This window comes from Myotis daubentonii, chromosome 11 (genome assembly GCF_963259705.1).
Source record: "Myotis daubentonii chromosome 11, mMyoDau2.1, whole genome shotgun sequence".
Classification (NCBI taxonomy): domain Eukaryota; kingdom Metazoa; phylum Chordata; class Mammalia; order Chiroptera; family Vespertilionidae; genus Myotis; species Myotis daubentonii.
In genome coordinates this window covers 59,954,694-59,977,163 of record NC_081850.1, presented here as the reverse complement: position 1 = coordinate 59,977,163, position 22,470 = coordinate 59,954,694, and the positions used below count along the sequence as shown (strand labels likewise).

The 22,470-nt window shown below is 40.5% G+C and overlaps 1 protein-coding gene across 7 annotated transcripts in view; it reads right to left on the bottom strand.

Annotated features, from left to right (window-relative positions):
- The window catches only part of SLC44A1 (solute carrier family 44 member 1), a 155,217-nt gene that overhangs the window by 100,760 nt on the left and 31,987 nt on the right, over positions 1–22,470 (bottom strand). For 6 of the 7 annotated variants that reach the window (XM_059657551.1, XM_059657554.1, XM_059657553.1 and 3 more), the window contains 2 exons: positions 9,808–9,897; positions 99–241 (listed from right to left, as the gene is read on the bottom strand). In XM_059657551.1, coding sequence (XP_059513534.1) covers positions 99–241; positions 9,808–9,897 — 233 coding nt within the window. Of the gene's footprint in view, positions 1–98; positions 242–559; positions 578–9,807; positions 9,898–22,470 lie in introns of those variants that run through there. The other variant, XM_059657556.1, reaches the window with a different exon arrangement.

Genomic DNA, 22,470 nt, shown 5'->3' with positions numbered 1-22,470 from the left:
TTCAGTAAGATATCTTTAAAACAGTAAGAAAAGCAGACTTCTTCCCCTCCCCCTTCCAAATTTCCATTGTGTTCACCATTCAGCAACATTGTACTCACTTCCGATGGGTGTGGTCCATGCCACTGTTTGGTATTGATTCCAACTCTGCATTTTTCTGCCCACAGATATTTCCATAGCTGTCGTATCCTGACACTAGTCTCGCTGCTGCACCTGTTGCTACTGAAAAGCCACAAATAAATCCCTAGGGAGAAAAACAGAAAAAAAAATCATACAAATAAACCATTTCAATAGCAACAGTCACTACTTGATACGATAATGAGCTTCTTTTGTCTGCTGAAGGAACAAAGAGCTCTTTCCTTGTTGCAAACACTATTCCACTGTTTTCCTAGGATTTCACATAAGCAGCACAAAGTAGTCCCGGGAAACACTATTTACTAGCATGACAAAAGAAATCTCTAAGCTTTTGCATCATAAGATCGTCTCTGCATTTCATACTAATAATAGCAACCTCTCTGTATTGAACATCTGCTCTATGCCAGGCTCTGTACTGGGTGCTTACCATACATTATCGCTAATCCTCATGATGAGGAAACTGAGGCCCAGAGAGGTTCAATACGTTTTCCAAGGACACAGGACAGAATCAAACCCAGCTTTCTTCTTCTTTCTTTCTTTCTTTTTTTTAGTTTTATTTGGTTGTAAAGGAGTCCTATTAAATAAACAATAGCAATGGATGAAAGGAAAAAAACACAAGGAACAATAGGTCTGCGGGTTTTGAATTAGTATCACTTCAGTGCACACAACTTCTATTTGCTTCCTGCAATAAAGCTGTATATAAGCCAAAGAATTACACCACGAGCACTGCCATGCTCTTAATATTGGAGAATCCAGGAGAGTGAGTCCCGGGTCCGGGTGCCACAAAGGCCACTTCATTTCATGGGAACATGTTTCAGCACAGTGCCAAAGGCAAAGGGCAGATGCCTCAGAGCTGCATTAGGCTTGCTAAGTGGAGTGCATGCTGCTGACCAAAACAGAACAATAACGCCTGCATAGGCTGCTGGGCGTACAGGCAGACAGTAGGGTGAATCACCATTGATTCACTGAATTGGGAGGGAAGACTGGGGTTAAGATATATTCTTGGTCATTACAAGCTTGAGTTTTTGTTATCTTTATGAAAGTGGCTAATGAAGGCAGAGATGGCCACTGTTTACCCATCATGACCAAGTATCATGAGTAGTACCAAGTAGCCCTGCTCGATCTCGGGCCTCCAGTGGTAAGAACTATACACATATGCAGTGCCTCAGATAATAGTATTCCTCTCTTAAACATGCTTCCCAGAAAAGGTGAACAAATCTTCTTTTCTAAGTAATCTATTTTTATCATTTAAGTAAAGAAAGTGAGGCAGGGAGAGTAGAGAGTATAGCTCTCGCTAGTAGAAACTTCTTGAAACTACACTTTGTAAGAAAGTAGACTCAGTAGCGACTATCCCTGATTTGCTATCCTTGCTCTCTGATCCTTGCCAGTTACTTTAACTCTCTGTGCCTCAATTTACTGGCCTGTAAAATGGAGATAATGGTAGCTCATAAGGGTGCTGTAAGGATTAAATGAAATAATCCAGTAAAGTGATAAGGTTTCAATAAATATTAAGAGGTCAATAAATAAGAGATGAATAAATATTAGCTATTATTGTTAGAAATGAGAACATGCTGTAATGGAAAGACCATGGGCTTTTGGGTCAGATAACCTGCACTGATCAATTTTCTCCTTGTGTGAACTTGGACAAAATTCAAGAAGTTAATGGCTAAACTCTCCAATAGGGATCTTTAACAAAAAGCATCCCAGAGTAATAGGAAGAGAACCAAAAAGACCTGATTCACACCCTCAGTCAGCCACTAACTACCTGCGTGACTTTGATCCAATTACCTACTAAGAGTGTCTCCTCTTCATCCCTAACACAGAGTACTGAGGCTTCTTACCCGAGGTTTCAGTTACTCATAGTCAACCATGGTCTGAAAATATTAAATGGAAAATTCCAGAAATAAAACTATTTGTACGTTTTAAATTGCATGCTGTTCTGAGTAGCGTGATGAAATCTCACTCCATACTCCATCCCACCTGGGACGTGAATCATCCTTTTGTCCAGGGTATCCAGGCCGTATGGGCTACCTTCCCATTAATCACTTAGTAGCTCTCTTGGTTATCAGATCAACTGCCACAGTATCACAGTGCTTGTGCTCAAGTCACCCTTATTTTGCTTAAGAGTGGCTCCAAAGTATAAGAGTAGCGATGCTGGCAATTCGGATAAGCCAGAGAGAAGCCATAAAGTATTTTCTGTAAGTGAAACTGTATGCATATATAGGGAAAAGACATAGTATAGTTGGGTTCGGTTTTGGTATCCACTGGGTCCTGGTAGGTATCCCCTGTGAATAAGTGGGAGACTATTTGTTGTTGTTGTTAATTCTCACCTGGGGATATTTTTCCCACTGGTTTTAGAGAGTGGAAGGAAGGGGGAAGGGGGAGAAAAAGAGAGAGAGAACATCGATGTGAGAGAGACACATTGATGGGTTGCCTCCCGCACACACCCCAACCATGGCCGGGGAATCAAATCTGCAACCCAGATATGTGCCCTTAACCAGGAATCAAACCCTGGATTCTTTGGTGCTCAGGCTGACGCTCCAACCACTGAGCAACACTGGCCAGGGCTGGGGAGGGGGTACTATTATAATACCTATTTCACAGCCTAATGATGAGAACTAAAAGTGATAATACATATCTAGGCCTTAACTGGTCTGATACATGGCAGGTAATCAATATAGAGTAGCTGTTAGGGGTAAATTTGTGTTAAGTCAGACTAAAGAGGTTGACTAACCAAAAACCCCTTCAGTTCTCTATTTTGGAACAAAAATTTCTTGGGGGATAAAATTGAGAACTATTGTCAGTAATTGTGTTACTACACGGAAATATTCAGACCACAGTTACAATCTTCTTTCAATACTAGTCTGAAATAGCAAAGTCCTTACATCATTAAGGTTATGTTCTTCTTTCACTTTTCATAGGAATTTTCTTCTTGCGCTTGATAAGTACCTAGTGTTGCAGATTCCTTTAAATGATTTCTGATTTTCTGTTCTATTTTTAATAGTACCATTGGACACGTGGGTTTTGTGGGTTTGTGTTTGTTTGTTTGTTTTTTAATCAGAGTATAAGTGATAAATGTCACAGATATATGGTAAAATGGGGCACTAACATATTTTCATGTAGCTCCCAAAAGCATTCGAGTAGAAAGGGTGAGAAGCTTCAGGGGAGGAAGGAAGGAGAGGAGTGAGATAATAAGCTAGAAAGAAACCACAACTGCTATCCCAGGGACTTCCCATATGGTACAAGCATTGATAATGGGGAACGAGGCCAAATATAATTTAAAAAACAACCTCTTTTAAAAAGAGATCCTGAAATCCACATACGGGAAACAATATAGTTTCAGATGACAAAAATAATATAGTACATGAAATTAAAACAGTATGAGAAGCTTTACAGAACACAGTAATTTAATGCCTCCACAGAGGGTGGGGGTGGGGTGGGAGCAAGCATTCAACAGAAGGAAATCACATTCATAAAGCAAATGATAAGAGAGATGAGGAAAGCTTTTATCCTACTACAATCAGGAGCAATCACGGAGAGAAAGTAAGCCTATCAGTAAGGAAGAGAAAACCTTGGCTAACATCTAAAAGTGACTGAGTTACTGAAGGGCTTTCAGAACTGCTCTTAAGAGAGAGAGGAGGAGCAGACACATCTAATGACAAACAAGAAGTGACTCAAATCAGATGAAGGCATACAGGGAGGGTGGGTCTCAGGCAAGATCTGGAGACGAAGTGCCTATTGCTAAGTAGGAGAAAGACAATTTGCTAGATGATAAACGGTGCTCATCTTCCCTTAATATCTCAAGGTTTAGTTCGACGTAAGAGCTTTTGCTTGGTTTCATTCATTATTAGTCAAAATAACAGGCATATTTTATTTCACAAGCATGGAGCCTTTAAGTGCAATGGAAAGGTAGAAAACCTTAGTTTAGTTTTGAAACAGAAAGACCAACAAAAACATAAGGGGTAGAGGGAGTATGAAGTATGAATATGGCAAAATGTTTCAAAATAAAGAGAGAGGAAAAAAGGCTTATGCTTACAGCCCTTTCCCAGAAATTAATTAAATTATATCCAGGTTCTTTCCTCCACCTCTCCCCCCAGCCCATTCAAATACTACCTCCTTTAGCTCTATACATCTCTTATCTCAACCAATGTTTGGCATCAGTCTCCTGACAGCCAGTCTGTCAAACCTTGGAGCAATATTTGGCCTGTTGGTCCCGAGAACACTGAGACAAGGAAGACTTTTAGACCCAGCAGACAGGGTAGGATTAGAATGCTCGATGCACAACTATTGTTCATGCAAACAAACTAAAAACAGTTGAGTTAAAATTTCTGCCAATCTGCTAGATTTCTTTAAAGTTAAGTAGGATGCATTACTTTAAGAGGAGAGTGGAAGACAAAAATGATGGGAAGTTAGGAAATATCCACTCAATAAATATTTATTAAGTACACACATACAAATGAAAGATTTCATGCAAGGTACAAAAGGGCTTTAATACAATAAAGTTTACCCGAGAAAAACTGAAATGTCTCAAAAGAGAAGAAAATAATGGGTGTAAGGGAGCAAAATCAGGGAAGTCAGTTTCGCGAGCAGCTTAAGCAAAAAAAAACAAAACAAAACACAACAACAAAAAACAACACAAAACAAGCAAAACAGCACAAGGACTATCAGGAACTAAACCCAGCTCTGCTGCAAATACTCATGATCTGGGCAAGTCACTCTCAATTCTCTAAGCCTCAGTTTCCTCACCTATAACAACGATTGGATTACATTAATCTCAAAAGCCGTTTATGCTGTCACAATTTTATGATTCTAAGGGAAAATAGGTACAAAGTAAATGCTTTTCAGGGTCTACTTGCAGAGAGAAGTAAGTATAAATCCATTTGGTCCACAACAGTGACTGAGGTGGTAAAAAAAAACAAGAGTAGACTAAAATCAAAATGAATTTAACTAACCTGTATGCTTAAAAATAGTTAAAATGGATTTAACAAAACTGTGTACTTTAAAATATACATTATATAAGCCTTGTTATGCACATTTTACCATAATTTGTAAAATATGTTTTGAAGAAAACAAAGATAAACCAGAGGATTTAACAGAAGGTAGGTAGTCATCTGGACCAGGTAGTCTTAAGGTAGTTTTCGGCATGCTGTTCTTCCTATTCCATGATCCTGGCAAAGCACAGGCCATCACACAGGTGACAAAACCCTGCAGCGAGTCTGAGTCTCTCGCTCTGTGCTGCTCTCAACAACAGTCAATGAGGTAGAAACCCTGAGCTCCGGGAACTAGACCCAGGCTATAAACGAAAAGGGTCCCCAAGAGCAGTCTGGAGGGACAGACTCTGCACTGATGTCGCCTACATCAGCTGCAGTCCGGATCACTGCCCCAAATTCCAACTCTGCGTTTCCCATTGCTTATCCTTCCCCATACAGTTTATGTGTCAAAGTCATCCTCTCATTTCGCCAAACCACTTCCCTTTCCTGCACACACCCTCTCTCCTTTTGGGCATCCCTATTTACTAGGTTGCACATGTCAGACAGGAGTGAGCGGCTGTTTCAGTTCTCTCTCCACAGCTCTGGCAGCACCCCAGCTTCCTGACTCTATACTAGAGGAAGCGGTGTTGCTCAACTATTTGCTTGGTGTCGGAAATATTGACTGGACCACATTTTACTGGCAGGTGACGTGTGTCCTACAGGTCCATGTTCTGAACAACTTCTTCTTTTGTTCCCTGTTCCAGGCAACAAAAGGGATTGTCTCTTGAAGCCTCTCCTTCTTCCTCTCTCTCCTGTGTTCAGTGTTGCCCCTGTGTGATCTCGACAAGCTATTTAACAAAGCTGGGTGCCTCTGTTTCCTTATCTGTAAAATGGGAATGATGATGATAACGTCTACTTCATTGAGCAGTTTTGAAAATTAAGTATGTTTCTGTGTCAAGTACTGCAGGCCTCGAGTTTGACATACTTGCTTTACACTAGGGATTGAACCCGCAATCTAAATATGTGCCCTGACCAGGAATCAAACCTGAAACCTTTTGTGTATGGGACAGTGCTCCAAATGAGCCACTGGCCAGGGCTCTTTCCTGCATTTTATGTTAAGTTGATCTGGGCTGGCTTGGTCCAGATGGACCTCTTTTCTCTCCTCTTCTCTTCTCATAGATTCTTCTCCCTGAGACAGAAGTAAGTCAGACCATCCAAGATGGGAAGGACCCTTAGCCCAGGTTTTATTCCACAAGTCATTTTACAATGACTATTTGTATTTACTGGATATAATAATCAGGTGTCTGCTGAGCTACTAATAAAGTACTACTTTGTTTACCCACCCCATTCTTGCTACCTCATGTGTACAGAAGCCGTACTTTAGAACCGATGAGGAGATAATGTAGGAAGAACTAAAAAGCCCTACCCTGAACTTCTAACATAAGAGCCTCTTAGTCATCTTTAATCTCTCTCTCCTTGCCTGCAATATTGATGACTCCAAAATCTACTTTCAAAATCTCTCTCTTCTCTTCTTATTTCAGGTTTTCACCTCTTATCTGGACTATTGCATCCACAGTAGTCAGCCTGAATCTCTTCTTCCTTTACAATGGCTGTAAAGCATCTTTAACATTGACCACCAGGGCTATCTTTCTAAACCCAATCTTATCATTTCTTGCTCAGAATTCTTCAGTGGCTTATCAGTGCCTACATCAGTGGGTCTCAACCCCGGCTGAGCATTAGAATCACAGAGATTAAATCACTAAGGTGGGGCCTCGGAATGAGTACTTTTTAAAAGATCCCAACTGATTCTCATGTGCAACTAAGGTTGAGCACCATTTTTAATTACTTTAATGAAAAAAATAAACATTTAGAAGTACAATGTGACATGTAATTTTTTTTAAGAGCAGGGTAAGCCCGCAACCTATGTCCAATAATTTCAAAATACTGATGAAAGTTCATGTGGAAGGGGACAGCTCTCAAGAAGGCTGATAGAAATTTACTTTGAAAAATACCCTAAGTTCTAGAAAAGTGTGGAAAAACCCTGAAAGTAAGGGAAGAAATAAAAGTACAAATATCTATGAAAATAAAGTAAACATGTATAAATAAAAATATTTATTGGAGACTATGAGTGAAAGATGGCAAGATCTTAAAACATTTCAGAGCAGGAGCACAGTCATTAAGGAGTGAACAAAGAGCTGCAAGTAAAGGTAGTGAACAAGGTATGGTTTGAATATTAGGCCACAGAAGGACCGAGAAAGGAGCCTCTGAAAGAAGCAGCTGCTGGGCCACATGTGAAAAGAATATGGCAGAAAGTTCCAGTTCTATCTTTGCCATTTATTACTGTCACTATATTCTCAGACAAACTAATATTTAACCCTGCTATTCCCTGTCTGTAAACTGGGAATAACCCTATCTCAGGATAATTGGGAGAACTTAGTGAGATAAATACATATACGAAAGCCTCGAGCATAAGTTAATTCTCATGTTTCTCTTTAAATTAATAACAGAATAAAATCCAAAAGAAAAAAACAACATATAAAATAAATATTCAGAAGACAAACTTTGAACTACTGTTGTGCCAGAACTACTGCTGGGCAACAGAACTTGGAGATTTCTCTAGTTTCACATGGCAAAATTTGATGTTAGCTCAACTCCATGAAGGTAGTAATCCATTAAAAGAATCATTCCAAAACAAACAACGCTATGCCTGCATTTAAAAGTACACGCAGTGGGTCTTAACTATCATCACACTAAAATCAACATTCTATTAATTACCACTGCAGTAAATCATTTCAGTAAACAAATAGCTCCTTTCTCACAAGTCACTCCCAAGCCAGCCTGTTAACATTAATGACTGCACTTTCCTGAGCTATTTTAGCACAGAAAATCAAAACATCTACCTGGGTGGCAGGTACATGTTTTCATAAACATAATTTTGAAAGGGCAGCTGCTACCTGTCCCTGGGTTAAATTCGGGGGTGGGGACAAGCTGCGGACTAATTCTGTTAGCAAAGACTCTTCCCACAGTCTCCATGCATATTCATGCATGCTGCACTGCAGTGGCCAAGCCACTAAACTAAGTGGACTCTTGAACACTAGAAGTCCTAAGTTAGGAAGTGGTATTTTTGACTTTTCTAAATATCCTAGGTTTGCTGAAACTGAGCTATCATCTTTACAATTTCTGCTGCATTTATTCTATCTCATTAAAATTTACTGCTTTCTTTCCCTTGTGTCAGGGGCAGAACTAGCACCTAAAATTAGGCCTAGTAGCCGTGATTAGGGTTGTTCTGTAATTCTCAAATGGTATTTGTGATGTGGGCAGTTACAAAGAGACACAGAATAAGATCTTCCTAAAGCATCTGTATAAAAGGCATGGAAAAGGGGGGGGGGTGGTTAAAAACATTACGCTTATGTGGACAAGGGGCTGCCCGAGGTAGCATGATTGTGTTTTGAGCTGTGAAGACTGAGAGAGAGGAATACTGTCTGCACAGCTCACCTGGGGAAGAAGGAACCAGGTGGCAGAAGGAGCATGGGCCTGGAAGTTATGAGACTGTGGCTCTGTTCCCAGCTCTGCCATTCCCTAGCAGTGTGGCCTTGGGATGGTCATACCCATCTCTGGGTCTGATGTGTTTAATCTGCAAAATAAGGGTGACAGGCCATGTGAGGCTCTCCAAGTCTTGTCTAGCTCTAAGCATTCGTTAGCGCTAAAGCAGCTGTTTCCTATCCTTTTTGAAACCTGTATCAGAAAGTACTGCAGGGCAGAGCGGGTTTGCACTTTGGAGAAGGACGTTCCCAACACTTGGCACCAGGGACTCTGCTCCTACAACCTCTAGCCCCATTGGAAAGTCACCAGGTTCCTTGATCTCCACTGAGAGACGCCACTCACTACAGCAGACACAGCAGGCAGCAGGGGCCTGTGTGGGCAGAAGGAGGAAGGAGCAGTGAGCAACCAGCCACTCCACTTAGAAAGAACTAAAAAAATGTCAGAACTGGAAGCACTGTAGATACCATCTAGCAAAACCGCTAATTTTATACAAAGGAACATGAGGAGAAAATGAACTGACACAAAAATAACCATCAGGTTTGTATAACCAGGTTGGATAAATACTCAGGACCCTGGACTCCATGGCCAGTGCTCTGTGCACCACCCCACCAAGATCAGGCTTTCTGCCCTGGCCACGTGGCACAACTGGTTGGAGGTTGCCCCGTGCACCAAAAGGTTGTGGGTTCAATCCCTGGTTGGGGCAACCAAATAATGTTTCTCTCTCACATCGGTATTGCTCTCTCCCTTGCCATCTCTCTAAAAATCAATGAAAACATAACGTCAGGTAAGGATTTTTTAAAAAAAATTTGGCTTTCTGAAATGATCACTTAAATTTTGATGGGTTTTTTTTAAAATTGATTTTTAGAGAGAGAGAAGAAGGGAAAGAGAGAAACATCGTACTGCTGTTTCACTTATTTATGCATTTACTGGTTGCTTCTTTGTGTGCGCCCTCACCAGGGATCATACCGAGGGGTACCAGAGAGTACCAGTAAATTGTATGGCAGAAAAATAACTTGCTTTGGTGGTATCCTATGACCTCCAGTTACATAAGCAGTATTAGGAGGAATGAAAAAAAATAAATAACAGGCTCCCTCTTTAAACCGACTCCCATCATTCCCCTGGATCATGAGTTCAGGTTCTGGTCATCTGTGAGTTTCCTTACCATCCCAATGCAGAAGAGGAGAAAAATCAGCAGCCATGGTAGGTCTGTGCAGCTACGATCCTCCAGGGGCTTCCATTCTCGCTTGGAGCTCTAATTGAAAATACAAAATAAGGGAATGGTAAATGTTAAATGTCATTAAAATTAGGAAAGCACAAACCTACCACTTACACCTAGATCCCCTCTTTAAAAAAAAATGTTTTTATTGATTTTCGAGAGAGAAGAAGGGAGAGAAAAGTAAACATCGATGTGAGTGAGAAACACTGATCAGTAGTCTCCTGTATGCACCCGAATGGAGATAGAACCCACAATCTGGGTATGTGCCTTGCCTGGGAATCAAACCGTGACTTCCTGGTTCATAGGTCGACACTCAACTACCAAGCCACACCAGCAGGGCAGTATGGTGTTTTTAATATGAATAAACAAATGAACAAATTCTTCCAACTTCAATCTTAGCGGTAGCTTTTTCTTAGTGTGTCGAGATGCCAGATTTAAAAATTTAGAAAGTGCTTTCCATATGTTCTTTCCTAGGAAGGAAGCCCATTAAAATGAATTCCTATTCAGAGGTAGGTTCTTCTAAGTCTTAAAAAATTCAGGGAGGAAAAAAAAAGCTAAATTAAGACAACTTTACAGACAGATCTAGGCAACTCCAAAATCATCATCCATCCATAAATTTTCATTCTCTTTCTGGAAAATGTCAACAGTTTCTATTTCAAACACAGAGTTCACCTAACTAAAGAACTAGAGGCATTCTGAAAGCTAATTTGCTTTAGGTGGGGGGGGCGGGAGGGGGGGAGGAGGAGATCAATGGGGGAAAAAGGGGAACACATGTAATACTTTCAACAATAAAGACAAATTACTAGTTAAATAAAAGTTAATTTTCAAAGTATTAGATTGGAATTCTAATTATATTTTTTCTTAATCTTCACCTGTTGATATGTCTAGAGAGAGGAAGAGAGAGAGGAAAGGGAGGGAGGGAGGGAGGGGTAAAAAGTGAAAGAGAAACATCCATGGGCTGCCTCCCGCACATGCCCCAACCAGGGATCGAACCTGAGACCTAGGCATGTGGCCTGAGAATGGATCACACAGCCTTTTGGACGATGCTCTAACAAACTGGGCCCCAGGTCACGACTTACATTTTTTTTTTCTTACAACAACTGTCTTAGGTTCTCAAGTCAGCTCACAAACTCCTTTTAACCACGAAATAACGGAAATAACACTCCTGAGCTGTTAACAAACAAAAATCCCTGAGTTTCATTCCCTCTCCTGGAAGCAGGAAGCAGAGAGGGAGGGAGAAGGGAGCCTTGGGAGACCTATGGGCAAAGCTCCTGCGAAAAGAAGGCTGAGCCTCCGTGGCTTCCATGACAAGCCCAGGAAGCCATCTGGGGAAGGCTTGCCGGTGGGAAGGGTGCAGAGGAAGGGGCTGGAGATAAGGAAGTCCTCTAGTATAATTAGAATGTAGCGTGTAAGAGTGGGGAACCAGTCCTCCACCGGGTTTGCTTAGGTTTGCCTCCCTCTAAAAACAAAGAGCTTTTCATTATGTACCCTTTGATAACTTGATGAAAGCTGCAGATGCATTTCTGGGGAGGTAAGCATATATTTGCATAATTTTCATAAACATTTAGGGAATTTAGATTAAGAAACTCAACCTTAAAATACCTGCCTGTCAACACTGCGGGCAGAGCGTCTGAACTCCAACCACTTCCTCCTGACCCCTTAAATGGGGACTAGGTAAATGCCTTTTCCTTGTTGAGAGCCTTACACGGTTCAGTTGTTCAACAACAACAACAAAAAACATCCCACCACTCTTGATAGCTGGCTCCCAGACACCCACACAAGAACAAAGAACACTAGTTAGTCGTGGAAAAAACACCTCACCCCAAGACTCCAGCATTAAAAACCAAGAGTGAGTAGGCAGCTTTTTCCAGGGGAATGTAGCATTATGGCAAATGGATAAGGGACACTGCTCTCTCCCTGGCTCTGTCATTAGTTAGCTGCATGACTTCAGATAAATTGCTTTACACCCCTGGGTGGCAGGAAGGAATTAGATTGGACCTCGCAGGTTCCTTCCAACTCTAAAAATCTATGATCAGGAATGCAGTTTTGTGAAAATGTTTGTTATGACAAGAAAAAAACCTGCAAAAATAATTTGACATTATTCCTGTTATTCAACCTGAATGCCTATATTATGAGCTGTGTTTTGGATGACAGTTTCTCACAGTATGAATAAAGCATGTTTCTTTGTATTAAATTATTTCAATCTTGAGTAATACCCATTACAGTAACATTACTTAGAAACGCAGAATGTGGACTCCTCTTTGAAATGCATAATATTTACTCCAAGGTAATTTCCAGGGCAATAGCTACCTTAAGACACTCTATTTGTTTATCTTAACAAGCAGTATGTATTGAGGGGCAGGGGACCTCAGATTGATTTCTTTATCCACAACTGTTTTCTTAGTATTTTCGCCGGGGGCCAACATTCGGTTTTCAATGCTTTCATTTTCATCTAAAACGTAAAGAAAGTGGAATTTCAGCCTTGACCAGAAAAAAAACCACAAAGGATTCTATATCTCAGCAATTCAATTCAACCTACTGTGGGCCACTTCTGGGCCAAATACACAGAAAACCTTTCAGTGGGGATGAGAAATGGAGAGGGGAGAGGAATACACGGAAAAGACTGTGGCCTGTGGCGTAGTACAGAGTGGAAGAACCCAAGGAGGGGGGTGCGGGGGAAGGGGGGGGCGGATCACGTCCACTCAGATCAAGAAAATCTCCTCAGAGCAGAGGCAGCTTACTTCACACGGCTGTTCCGAGGATTAGATGTGAGCACCTGCCACATGGTAAAGCTCTAATTCTTGGCTATCAGTCTTATTCACCAACACCCACTTTTCAGCGAACCTTCTCCCTATTGTTATACTATCCTTTTACTAAGTGGATCTTCCCAGTAAGAGGAATAAAAAGAATGTAAAACTTGGCTTTCCCCTTATAGTAACTAAAAATTTGACTAAATGGTAGCAAATTTCATTTTAGCTACTGTTTTAATGCTATCAGTTATTGATTACTACTGACTAGGCACTACCCCCAAATCTTTACACACATTATGTATTCTACCTTTAAAACAGCTCTCTGATGTAGATATCATACCCATTTCACAGATACGGAAAATCAAGGCTCAGAAGTGAAATGATCACAAGGATTCACAGCTGTGCAATCTGAATTTGAACCCAAGTCTGTGACTGCAAAGCCAAACCTGATGAGAATTGCATCCATTTGCACTAGTCAGTAAAGAGCAAAAACCTCCACGAGTTTTTTTTCTCACCCTGCAAAATTTGGGAGCCAATCCAATAACTTAAAATCCAGTAGGCACAGGAGAAGAAAGTGAGGTGTTTTATGAACCATAAAATATCTCAAACGAGTCAGGAAACCCAACAGTTGAAAAATTTTAATGATTCTTTAACAGATTTAACCAAGTGGCAACTGGATTTAATGCTGCCTATTTCCTCCTATTAAAATCCACACAGACCTGGCAAAAGTAAAATGTTTTGCAAAAGCACTTTTTAAATGTGACTTTTATCTGCTTCTCAAGTTTTACATGAGATTAATACAGGCTGTCAGTAAATGTTAAGTCCCCTTTGCTTCACAGAGTCATACAATTAGGAACTAAATAGGACCAAAGTAATGACACAGTCAAGCCTTTCATGAGAGTCACAGACCTGGGGGAAGGGAAAGAAGAGACTTGCCCAAGGAACCTCATTTGATCCTCAAAACAATTCTGTTAGCTATTATTATATATTCCACTTTTTTTTTTTACTTTGTAAAAGAGAAAACCCAAGTTCAGAGAAAATAAGTGGACAATCTATTTGTGAATCATGGGTCCTCAAACTCTGGCCGAAAGATGGAAACTGTAAGAAAGAGTAAAGGAAATGCTGGAAATAAAAAACATGGTAACAGGCATGAAGAATGCACGGTCAGGCTCATCAGTAGACTAAACACAGTCAAGAATCAATAAACACAAGGATAATTCAATAGAAATGATCCAAAATTAAACACAAAGCAAAAGAGTGAAAATTTAAAACCCAGAACAGAGCATCCAAAAAATACAGGACAATACCAAATCATCTAACATATGTGTCATTGGAATTCCAGAAGGAGAAGATAGAATGGGGCAGAGGGAATCTTAGATGAAATAATGGCTGAGAATTTTCCAAATAATAAAAGAAATCAAAGCACAGACCCAAGAAGCTCAGAGAAATCCTGGCAGGATTAATACAAACAGAATTAGCGCATGCGCGCGCACACACATCCTGCATATATTATATTCAAACTGTTGAAAATCAAAGATAAAGAGATCATCTTGATGGCAGCAAAAAAAGAAAAGACACATTACATACAGAGAAACAAAGGTTAAGCAAACTTGTCAGAAATCATATAAAGCCGAAACACATGGAATGACATCTTTAAATTACTGAAAGAATTGAAAAACAACAACAAAACAAAACAACAACAAAAAAACACTCTTTACCCAGAATCCCATATCCAGAGAAAATGTCTCTCAGAAATGAAGACTTTTTCAGAAAAACAAAACTTAAGAGTATATATAAGCAGCAAACTGAAATTACCAAAAATGTTAAAGTTCTTCAGGCAGAAAGAATATGACACAAGACAAATGTCCATGTACACAAAGAAATAAAAATTTCTAAAAATAGGTGAAATGGAGGTTTAAAATTTTCCATAATAAAGGTTTTTTAATTTTAAAAATAATGGTGTGAATATATGTTTATAATGACACTAGAGGCCTGATACACGAAATTCGTGCAACAGTAGGCCTTCGAAGTGTGGCAGCTGCCTCGACCCTCCCTCACAGCCATGGGGCTGCCTGGATCCCTCCCTTGCAGCTGATGCGGCTGCCTTGACCCTGCGGCTGCAGCCCCGGCTTCGTCCCAGAAGGACGCCTGGAAGGATGTCGGTCTAATTAGCATATTATACTTTTATTATTATAGATTCATATTATGTTGTCTTTTTGCTCACTTATACAAGGTTAATAATGTAGAAGGCAAAATTATCATTTTTTAATATAAAAATAGATTATAAAAAATTCTAAATCAGACCACAGTTGACATCTATCTCATATTTATTGTATGCTCATATCCTTAAAGTTAGGTAAGAAGAATGTTTAATTAACATCACTACATTTTGAAAAATGTAACATCTTCCTACATTTTGTTCATTATAGATAAAAAACAAAAAAACTTCCATAATATCTCTTTATAGAGGCCAAAGTACACATAGTACAGGCAACTATGTCATAGATTTCACATTCACTATGAGCCTAATAGCTAAACCCAAGCCCTGCCAGTGAATTTGATATCGTCTACTAGGGGTATGCATTCTTAAGGAAATAAACCGGTAAAAAGTTTTATCCTATATTTCCATGTCATTGCTAATGAAGATACAGTTGCTGAGTAAATATCCTATATAATAAGAGAGGAATATGCTAATTAGCTGTTACGCCCTGAGGTGTAATGACCAAGCGCATCACGACCAGATCACAGATCAGCAGGAGGGTGGGCCATCGAGGTGCAAGCAGGCTGTGGAGAGCTATAGGAGGGGGCAGGGCAGCAAGCTATGACGGGGGTGGGGGGAGCTACAGGAGGGGGGGTAGCAGGAAGAGAGCTACAGGATGGCAGCAGCGACCTACGGTGCATGGATTCGTGCGCAGGGCTACTAGTATTAGTATAATAGCATCACGCAAAGGTGTTGACAAATATGTTATAACCAGTTAGGTCAGATCAGGTATCACTGGAGGTCATCAAATAACAGGGTAGACAGGATGGCCAATGGCAGGGGACCAATCAGATAGGAAAAAACCTAACAGATGTGAATCTAGTTCACAAAAATAGGCAAGGCAGGAAGGATTAGGAAGATAGACAAAAATCAGAGACAATAGCAACAATCTGGAACTTAGACAAAAAGAGTCAACTAGTTCGGTTGGTGTGGCTCAGTGGTTGAGTGTCGATCTATAAACCAGGAGGTCATGGTTCAATTCCTGGTCAGGACACATGCCCAGGTTGCACGCTCAATCCCCAGTGTGGGGAATGTGGGAGGCAGCCAATCAATGATTCTTTCTTATCATGGATGTCTCTCTCTCTCTCTCTCTCTCTCTCTCTCTCTCTCTCTCTCTCTCTCTCTCTGTCTCCCTTCCTCTCTGAGATCAATAAAAATATATCTCTCTTCCTACCTCCCTCTCAAAAAATCCTCAGTTGAGGATAATAAATAAATAAATTAAATAGAATATGTTTTATGCCCAGAACACACTAAAAGTTCTTACTAGCTATGATAGGGAAATATTGACTGCCAAATAACAATGATCCCACTCAAAAATACTTAGTAGTAAACAAATGGAACATTTGATTGGGTTGAAACACACACACACACACACACACACACACACACACACACACACACACAAAACAAAATAAAAAAAACAAAGATCAGCCATTTTTCATGTAGTGTCCATTAAGATTTCTTTGTACTACAGATGTTATGGCTGCTCCCTTAGGCAGGAGGCCTTTCGGTCTTGGAAAACAGGAAATATAACTTCCTTTGTTTTATGACACATTCAGTGCAGGGCTATATTTACTAAGCTAGTAGAATAGTATTGTCATGTGAATGCCATTGGAGAGATTTCTGCTACCACTGCGTTAGTACTACCTGGTCACATACATCTAGGGTTGCTGCAACTTGGAATTGCTGATGGGCTACATGACTTATAGGCTCCCTTGTCATTTCCCCAGATAAGCCAGAGAACTGAATTCTCTTACATTGAAGGCAACGATAAGTGGCATTCTGGGAGGCTGGTCCAGAGGAAGAGAACTGATGTACAGGCAGTGTTAAAAAAAGAGGGGGGGAGTGGGGAGACAAACCGGAGTCAATTCCAATAGCACTTGGGCCAGAAATTCACAACTACAGCACTGCTCACATTTCTGTGTTTTATCAGTTTGCATTACTAATAATTAGGTATTGAGGCTTAGAAATGTAAGCAGAATCAAGATTAACCTCGGTGCATGCTTATACTCACTCCTACAGGCCAGGAACAAAGGAGAGTTGGACTGGTTGGCTAGGAATTACAATAACCTGAATGCCTACACCTAATGACAGGCACACAAACGCCATCCTTGGAGCGTGCCTAGATCTCTGCCGTACAGCTCCATTGCTGCATGTGAAGGCCAAAGCAAGCTGAGATGTGGCCTCTCACGCAGCACGGCCTCCCAGAATGCATCCTTGGGAAGTATGTGTTAAATTGTTGAATAATCTAATCCCCCCTCCCCAATTTTTTTATTGACCATCACAGTCTCTACTTTCTGGGTAAACCGACTTCCTTCCAAAAACAGTCTCAAAGTTCCAGGAGCTCTGCTGTAGTCTTTGTTGTCCCAATTACTGCCTGACACACCGGGAAGCCTGACACACTCTGAGTGCATCTCCAAGGCTGCTGCTTACGGAGACATTTGTGTGATTGAAGTACACACATAGCAAACGCCGGCCTGTCTGTGAGGACTTGATTTTGTTCACGCCCATCTGTTTTACACAAACACCTCCAGTATTAAAGACAAATAGTCATATACTCCAAATCCTCAAAGCTCTCTCCCAGGGCCTACCGCCTCATTAAATTCCCCAATATGCTTTTATTTGTGCGGAGTAGTAACAAAAGAATAAAAGAGCTGGTGTGTATCATTTCTGCCACAATTTTCAATAGAGTGAGCAGACCTGATGAAGTTGGGTGGCAATAAAACATGGAGGCTTTTAGCTTTCTGTTCATAAGTACCTGCAAATAAAGTCTTGTAATAGGATTTCTGAAAGACATTGCCTGTCCTTTGGGAAAGCCCTGTCAAGGATGTGGAGTGCAAAACTACTCACAGTTACTATACATAATCCGTTTCATTGGCTAAGCCTGGTGATGGCGGTTCATATTTGGGAGGTAAAAATAAAAGCATGATTTTAGCAGGAAGTTAAAGGTAATAAGATATACTGAGTGGAAAAATGCAGGCATCTGTGCCCAACTCCTTTTCTTAGTTTGTGAACTTTATGCTAAACCACGAACATTTGTCGTTTAAGGGAAAAAGGGGAAATGACGCCTCGTGCTGCTTTGTAAATTATGTATTTATACAGCGATAGAAAGATCATGGGAGGTTCTTGCCAATGTCTTCACTCTTCCTCTAACTGCCTCAAAAATAATCATCGCGGGCCTGTTAGATGTCCTCCCATCAGACTTCTCGGTAACTGTCTCTCTTGCACATGAGCACATGACAATTACTGGGCAGAGGCCAAGTTCATCCTGTTGTGCAACAGAGCTAACAGCATCTTTTACCTCCATTATCAATAACACATGACCAAATTATGTAGGCCAAGACTTGTCTGCAATCTTAAAACAATATTTCTAATTTGTCTTTTTTCTGAATCAGTGGTGAGCAATGTTTTTAATCTTAAGTTACTATGTAATGTTTTAAAGTTATACAGTTTTTACAGGGTTCATTTTTCCCCATCACATCCTACAAGTGTGAGAACTTCTTCAAGTACGTGAAAAGACCGGTGGGACCAAAGCTCTACTGTGCACCTGCTCCTGTCGTAGTAAAGCCATTTTCAGAGAGCTATTGGGTTTCCTAACTTTTCTTGCTATACCGTAACCACTGTTTTTTAAAGCAATATAGGATTCTCATTCCAATCTTGCTTCCTTTCCATGATGGAACAGTTAAAAACTGATTTATGAAGACTATACTGACTTATGGAGAAGAACATAAAAATTACACTGGTCATAACACAGCTAATGGGTGAGGAATTCAATAAATTTATGTTTTAAATCAAAGTCAGACATTCTCTTTATTGATGAAGATGTTTTAATCCACAGCAATCTTGCACAGAAACAAATATATGTTCAGTTCTGTAGCAGTGCCTATGAACTCTTAAGTGACCAAATCCCCATTAAAGTTAAAAAATTTTTTTTCTAAAACTGATTGTGGTGATAGATACACAATTGTGTGAATATACTAAAAACCATTGAATAGTATGCACTTTAGATGCGTGAACAGTATGCTATGTCAATTATATCTCAATAAAGTTGATATATGAAAGAAATCACCCAAAACACGTAAAGGGGCTCTACATTGTCCACTTTACATATAGAGTTCCACTGATTTCATGACAGACTCAATATGAACCCTTTTAATACAGCTACACTATGTATACAACAAAATAAAAGCAGAATCGTTTTAACTAAGGCAAACAGTTGAATAATAAAGAAATGTGATGGAAGAACGCATTTTTTTCCCCCTGAGAAATCAGAAGTTACAGGAATTACTAGGGAAAGTGCTGATTTCCCCAGAATTGTTCAGTCCCTGTGTAGCCAGTACAGGGATACAAGAAATAAGGTTGCAGATAACTGAAATAAAAGATAAAATAGCCAAAACCGGTTTGGCTCAGGATAGAGCGTCGGCCTGCGGACTGAGAGGTCCCGGGTTCGATTCCGGTCAAGGGCATGTACCTGGGTTGCGGGCACATCCCCGGTGGGGGATGTGCAAGAGGCAGCTGATCGATGTTTCTCTCTCATCGATGTTTCTAACTCTCTCTATCTTTCTCCCTTCCTCTCTGTGAAAAATCAATAAAATATATTTAAAAAAAAAATAAAAGATAAAATAGATCAAAGTAGAGACAGAAAAGTCATCTTAAACTGACCAGAGGACACACACATAGAGGCAAAAGTAGACTGTGGTATAAACACAGCTACAAAAAGAATGTACTTACTAGAAAAAAGGGGCTGGACAGGGCAGTACATGCACAGCTGCTATTTAGTTAGCACCTGTTAGGTGCGAGGATGTGTGCTTGGCCAGTTACACGGAAAAATAACAGTCTGTGAGATACACACTGATACTGCCCTTCGAAACTATCTTGGGAAGGGCTGTCGGGGCAGCAGACTCCAGACTGCTGAGGGGACGAGTCAGGACGCTGCTGCTCCGTGAGTCATCCAGCGCACTCCCCTCACCTGATTCCGTGTCATTAGGCAGCCTCCCGACTTTCCTCTGGCTTCCCACCAGTTGATGACTAGAGAGCTACACAAAAGTAAAGCAACAGAGCAAAGGAGCTCTTTCATGTGCGAAGAGTCTGGGTGAACACATACCGACTAAGCTGTTGACAATTGTCATCTCATAAGGTGAGATCAGAAAGGACTTTCTACTTAATGCATTCCCATTGGATTAAAAAAATTTAACCATACTACTTTTCTATTTGAAATAAATATGATTACTCGTAAATAATAATAATTTGGCTTTCCCTTAGTACTCGCTGATCTGACAAAAAATTTCTGGTTGGTATTGTCAGCGTAATAAATCAGCCTCCTGACTTGACACATGTCTTATGATGTTGGCTCACGTGAGTCTCCTATTAACAGAAGGATGTACTGGCAAAATTAAGTTTCTGAGTCTCCAAAGCTCTGGGGCTTGGTGACTTGTAAGACAGTTCTAAGATATATGAAACTTGGTAAAGCCACCTCATAGCCTTCAGCTAGGCTTCCCTGGTTAAGCCTGAACCACACCAAGTATTCTGCATTTAAATCTATAAGCAGAAAATAGTAAAGAGGTATAATTTAGAACCTTTCCAGAGAACTTCTCGCAGCATTTCAGCATAATTTACAAACAGGCAGCTCCTAGCTTTGGAAGCAAAGAGATTGGTTCTATACCACCACCAATCAACACTCTCTTCCCTGCCGATGAATAGATCAGAATCACTGAGGAAGCCCTAGGAACAGGAGAGTCCTGGGTTCAGCCTGGCCCTAAAATCTCGGTCCCAAGTCCAATCACATCTCACTCACAGCCCAAGGTTTAAAGTTAGAGGTCAGAGTTCCCTGTCGTAGGGCCCACTGAATGATGCCAAAATGTATGCATCAGTTAACCAGCTGGCCCTCAACCACCCCAAAGTATGACCAATTGGTTATCTCCAAATGATTGCTGGGTCTGAGACTATTATCACAAAGCCCCCAAATGCTACTTCTTGGTAAACTCAACTACTAAAAGTCAAGACATCAAGTATTTAAGTTTGAGATAGAAAAGATAATACAGGGGATCCAAGCATCAAATTGACAATTGGATTAGAAGACTAATCCAAGCACCCCTGAGGTACAATGGTTCCACAATCATTGAAGTTTTTCAGGAGAAGCTCAATTAATGAAGCCATCTAAAGTTCTAAAATGATTAGAGGGAACACATACACAAAGACAAGAAACACCCAAATAAATGAGAAGGAACAGTGAATCATCAAATTAATAGCCCTGTAAATGACAGATACTAAATTTGCTCTTAAAAAAAAAAATCAACCAAGAAAAATGATTGCTACTGGACCAACCTTGAATAAATGCTCTAAAAACATGAGCATCTGTAAATCTCCACACCCAATGAGTCATAAAAACATCCCACTCATAAGAATCCATTTTTGTCCATCTCCGAGGCCAAGTCTCAAGCTCATGCAGACCTTGTTTATATCTTGACTGGTCTGAATTCAATTCTGTCCACCTATCTTGCCCACCAGGCAGTCTTTTAGGTATCTGTTAAAACTACTTCTCTTACATCGCAACATTAATTTTCATTAACACCTTAAAAGTAACTACCTTCCTACCCTACCCCATACCAATCGGTTCTTTCTGAACTGCCCAAAGCAATGATGCTCAAAATCACAGGCTTCAAACTATACAACTTCTAACAATATCTCTCCCATATTCAGAAAGTCTCCACTTCTCTGCAATCCAATCAGATATCTCTTCTTTGCAAAGTAAACCTTGTAATAAACCAATCTTCTGTTAGAACTACAGATATGATCACACAAAAATACAATCCATTCTAAGATAGTACATGTCAGACAGGCTTACCAAATGACCAGCTAGTAGTCCACTGTGGAGTAAAAGTGGATGCCCCTAATGGAATCCCTGCATCTCACCAACGTGACACAGGGCCCCGAGGCTCCATACCTTGAAGCTTCTCTTTCTGACAAGCCCATGAAACATGTCATCCCTGGCCATGATGAGACACATTTTTGGCTTCCTGGTCTATTAAAAAATATCAGTTGGGTCACCTTATCACTGTCTAGAGTCTAGACACAAGCATTCATAATTTTGTACAGCACCCCTCCCTGCCATGAGTGATCTTTCTGGTGACCATACTTATGAAAACAATTACAGACAGTAATTTAACAGTATCGGAAGGAAAATAAAAAATAGAGATGAGAATATAAATATGCTGAGAAAAAGGAAGACAGCAAAACACACACACCACTGCCAAGAGTACTATATGGGCTTCAGAAGAAGAAACCAAGGAAAAAAACACCCTCTGTTCTGGTCTAACTGGTCTTTTGCTAAGCATTTGCCTAGCAACACCCCTTCCCTTAGTCCTCAGCCACTGAATGATTTGGACCCAAGGAGGCGGCTCCCAGGGTAGGCCCCAGCCACCTTACAAGACTCTCTCTACCCCAGAGACCCTTTATGAGTCCAGTATCCTTGTGCATGTACAGGTCCAGCTCAAGGTACCCTCCATGATGAAACACAGTGGATTTTTATTCTCAATGATCTCTGTTTTATGCTTCCCAGGGAAGTCAGCTTCAAGCAGGAATGTGGTCTGCCTGGGCTCT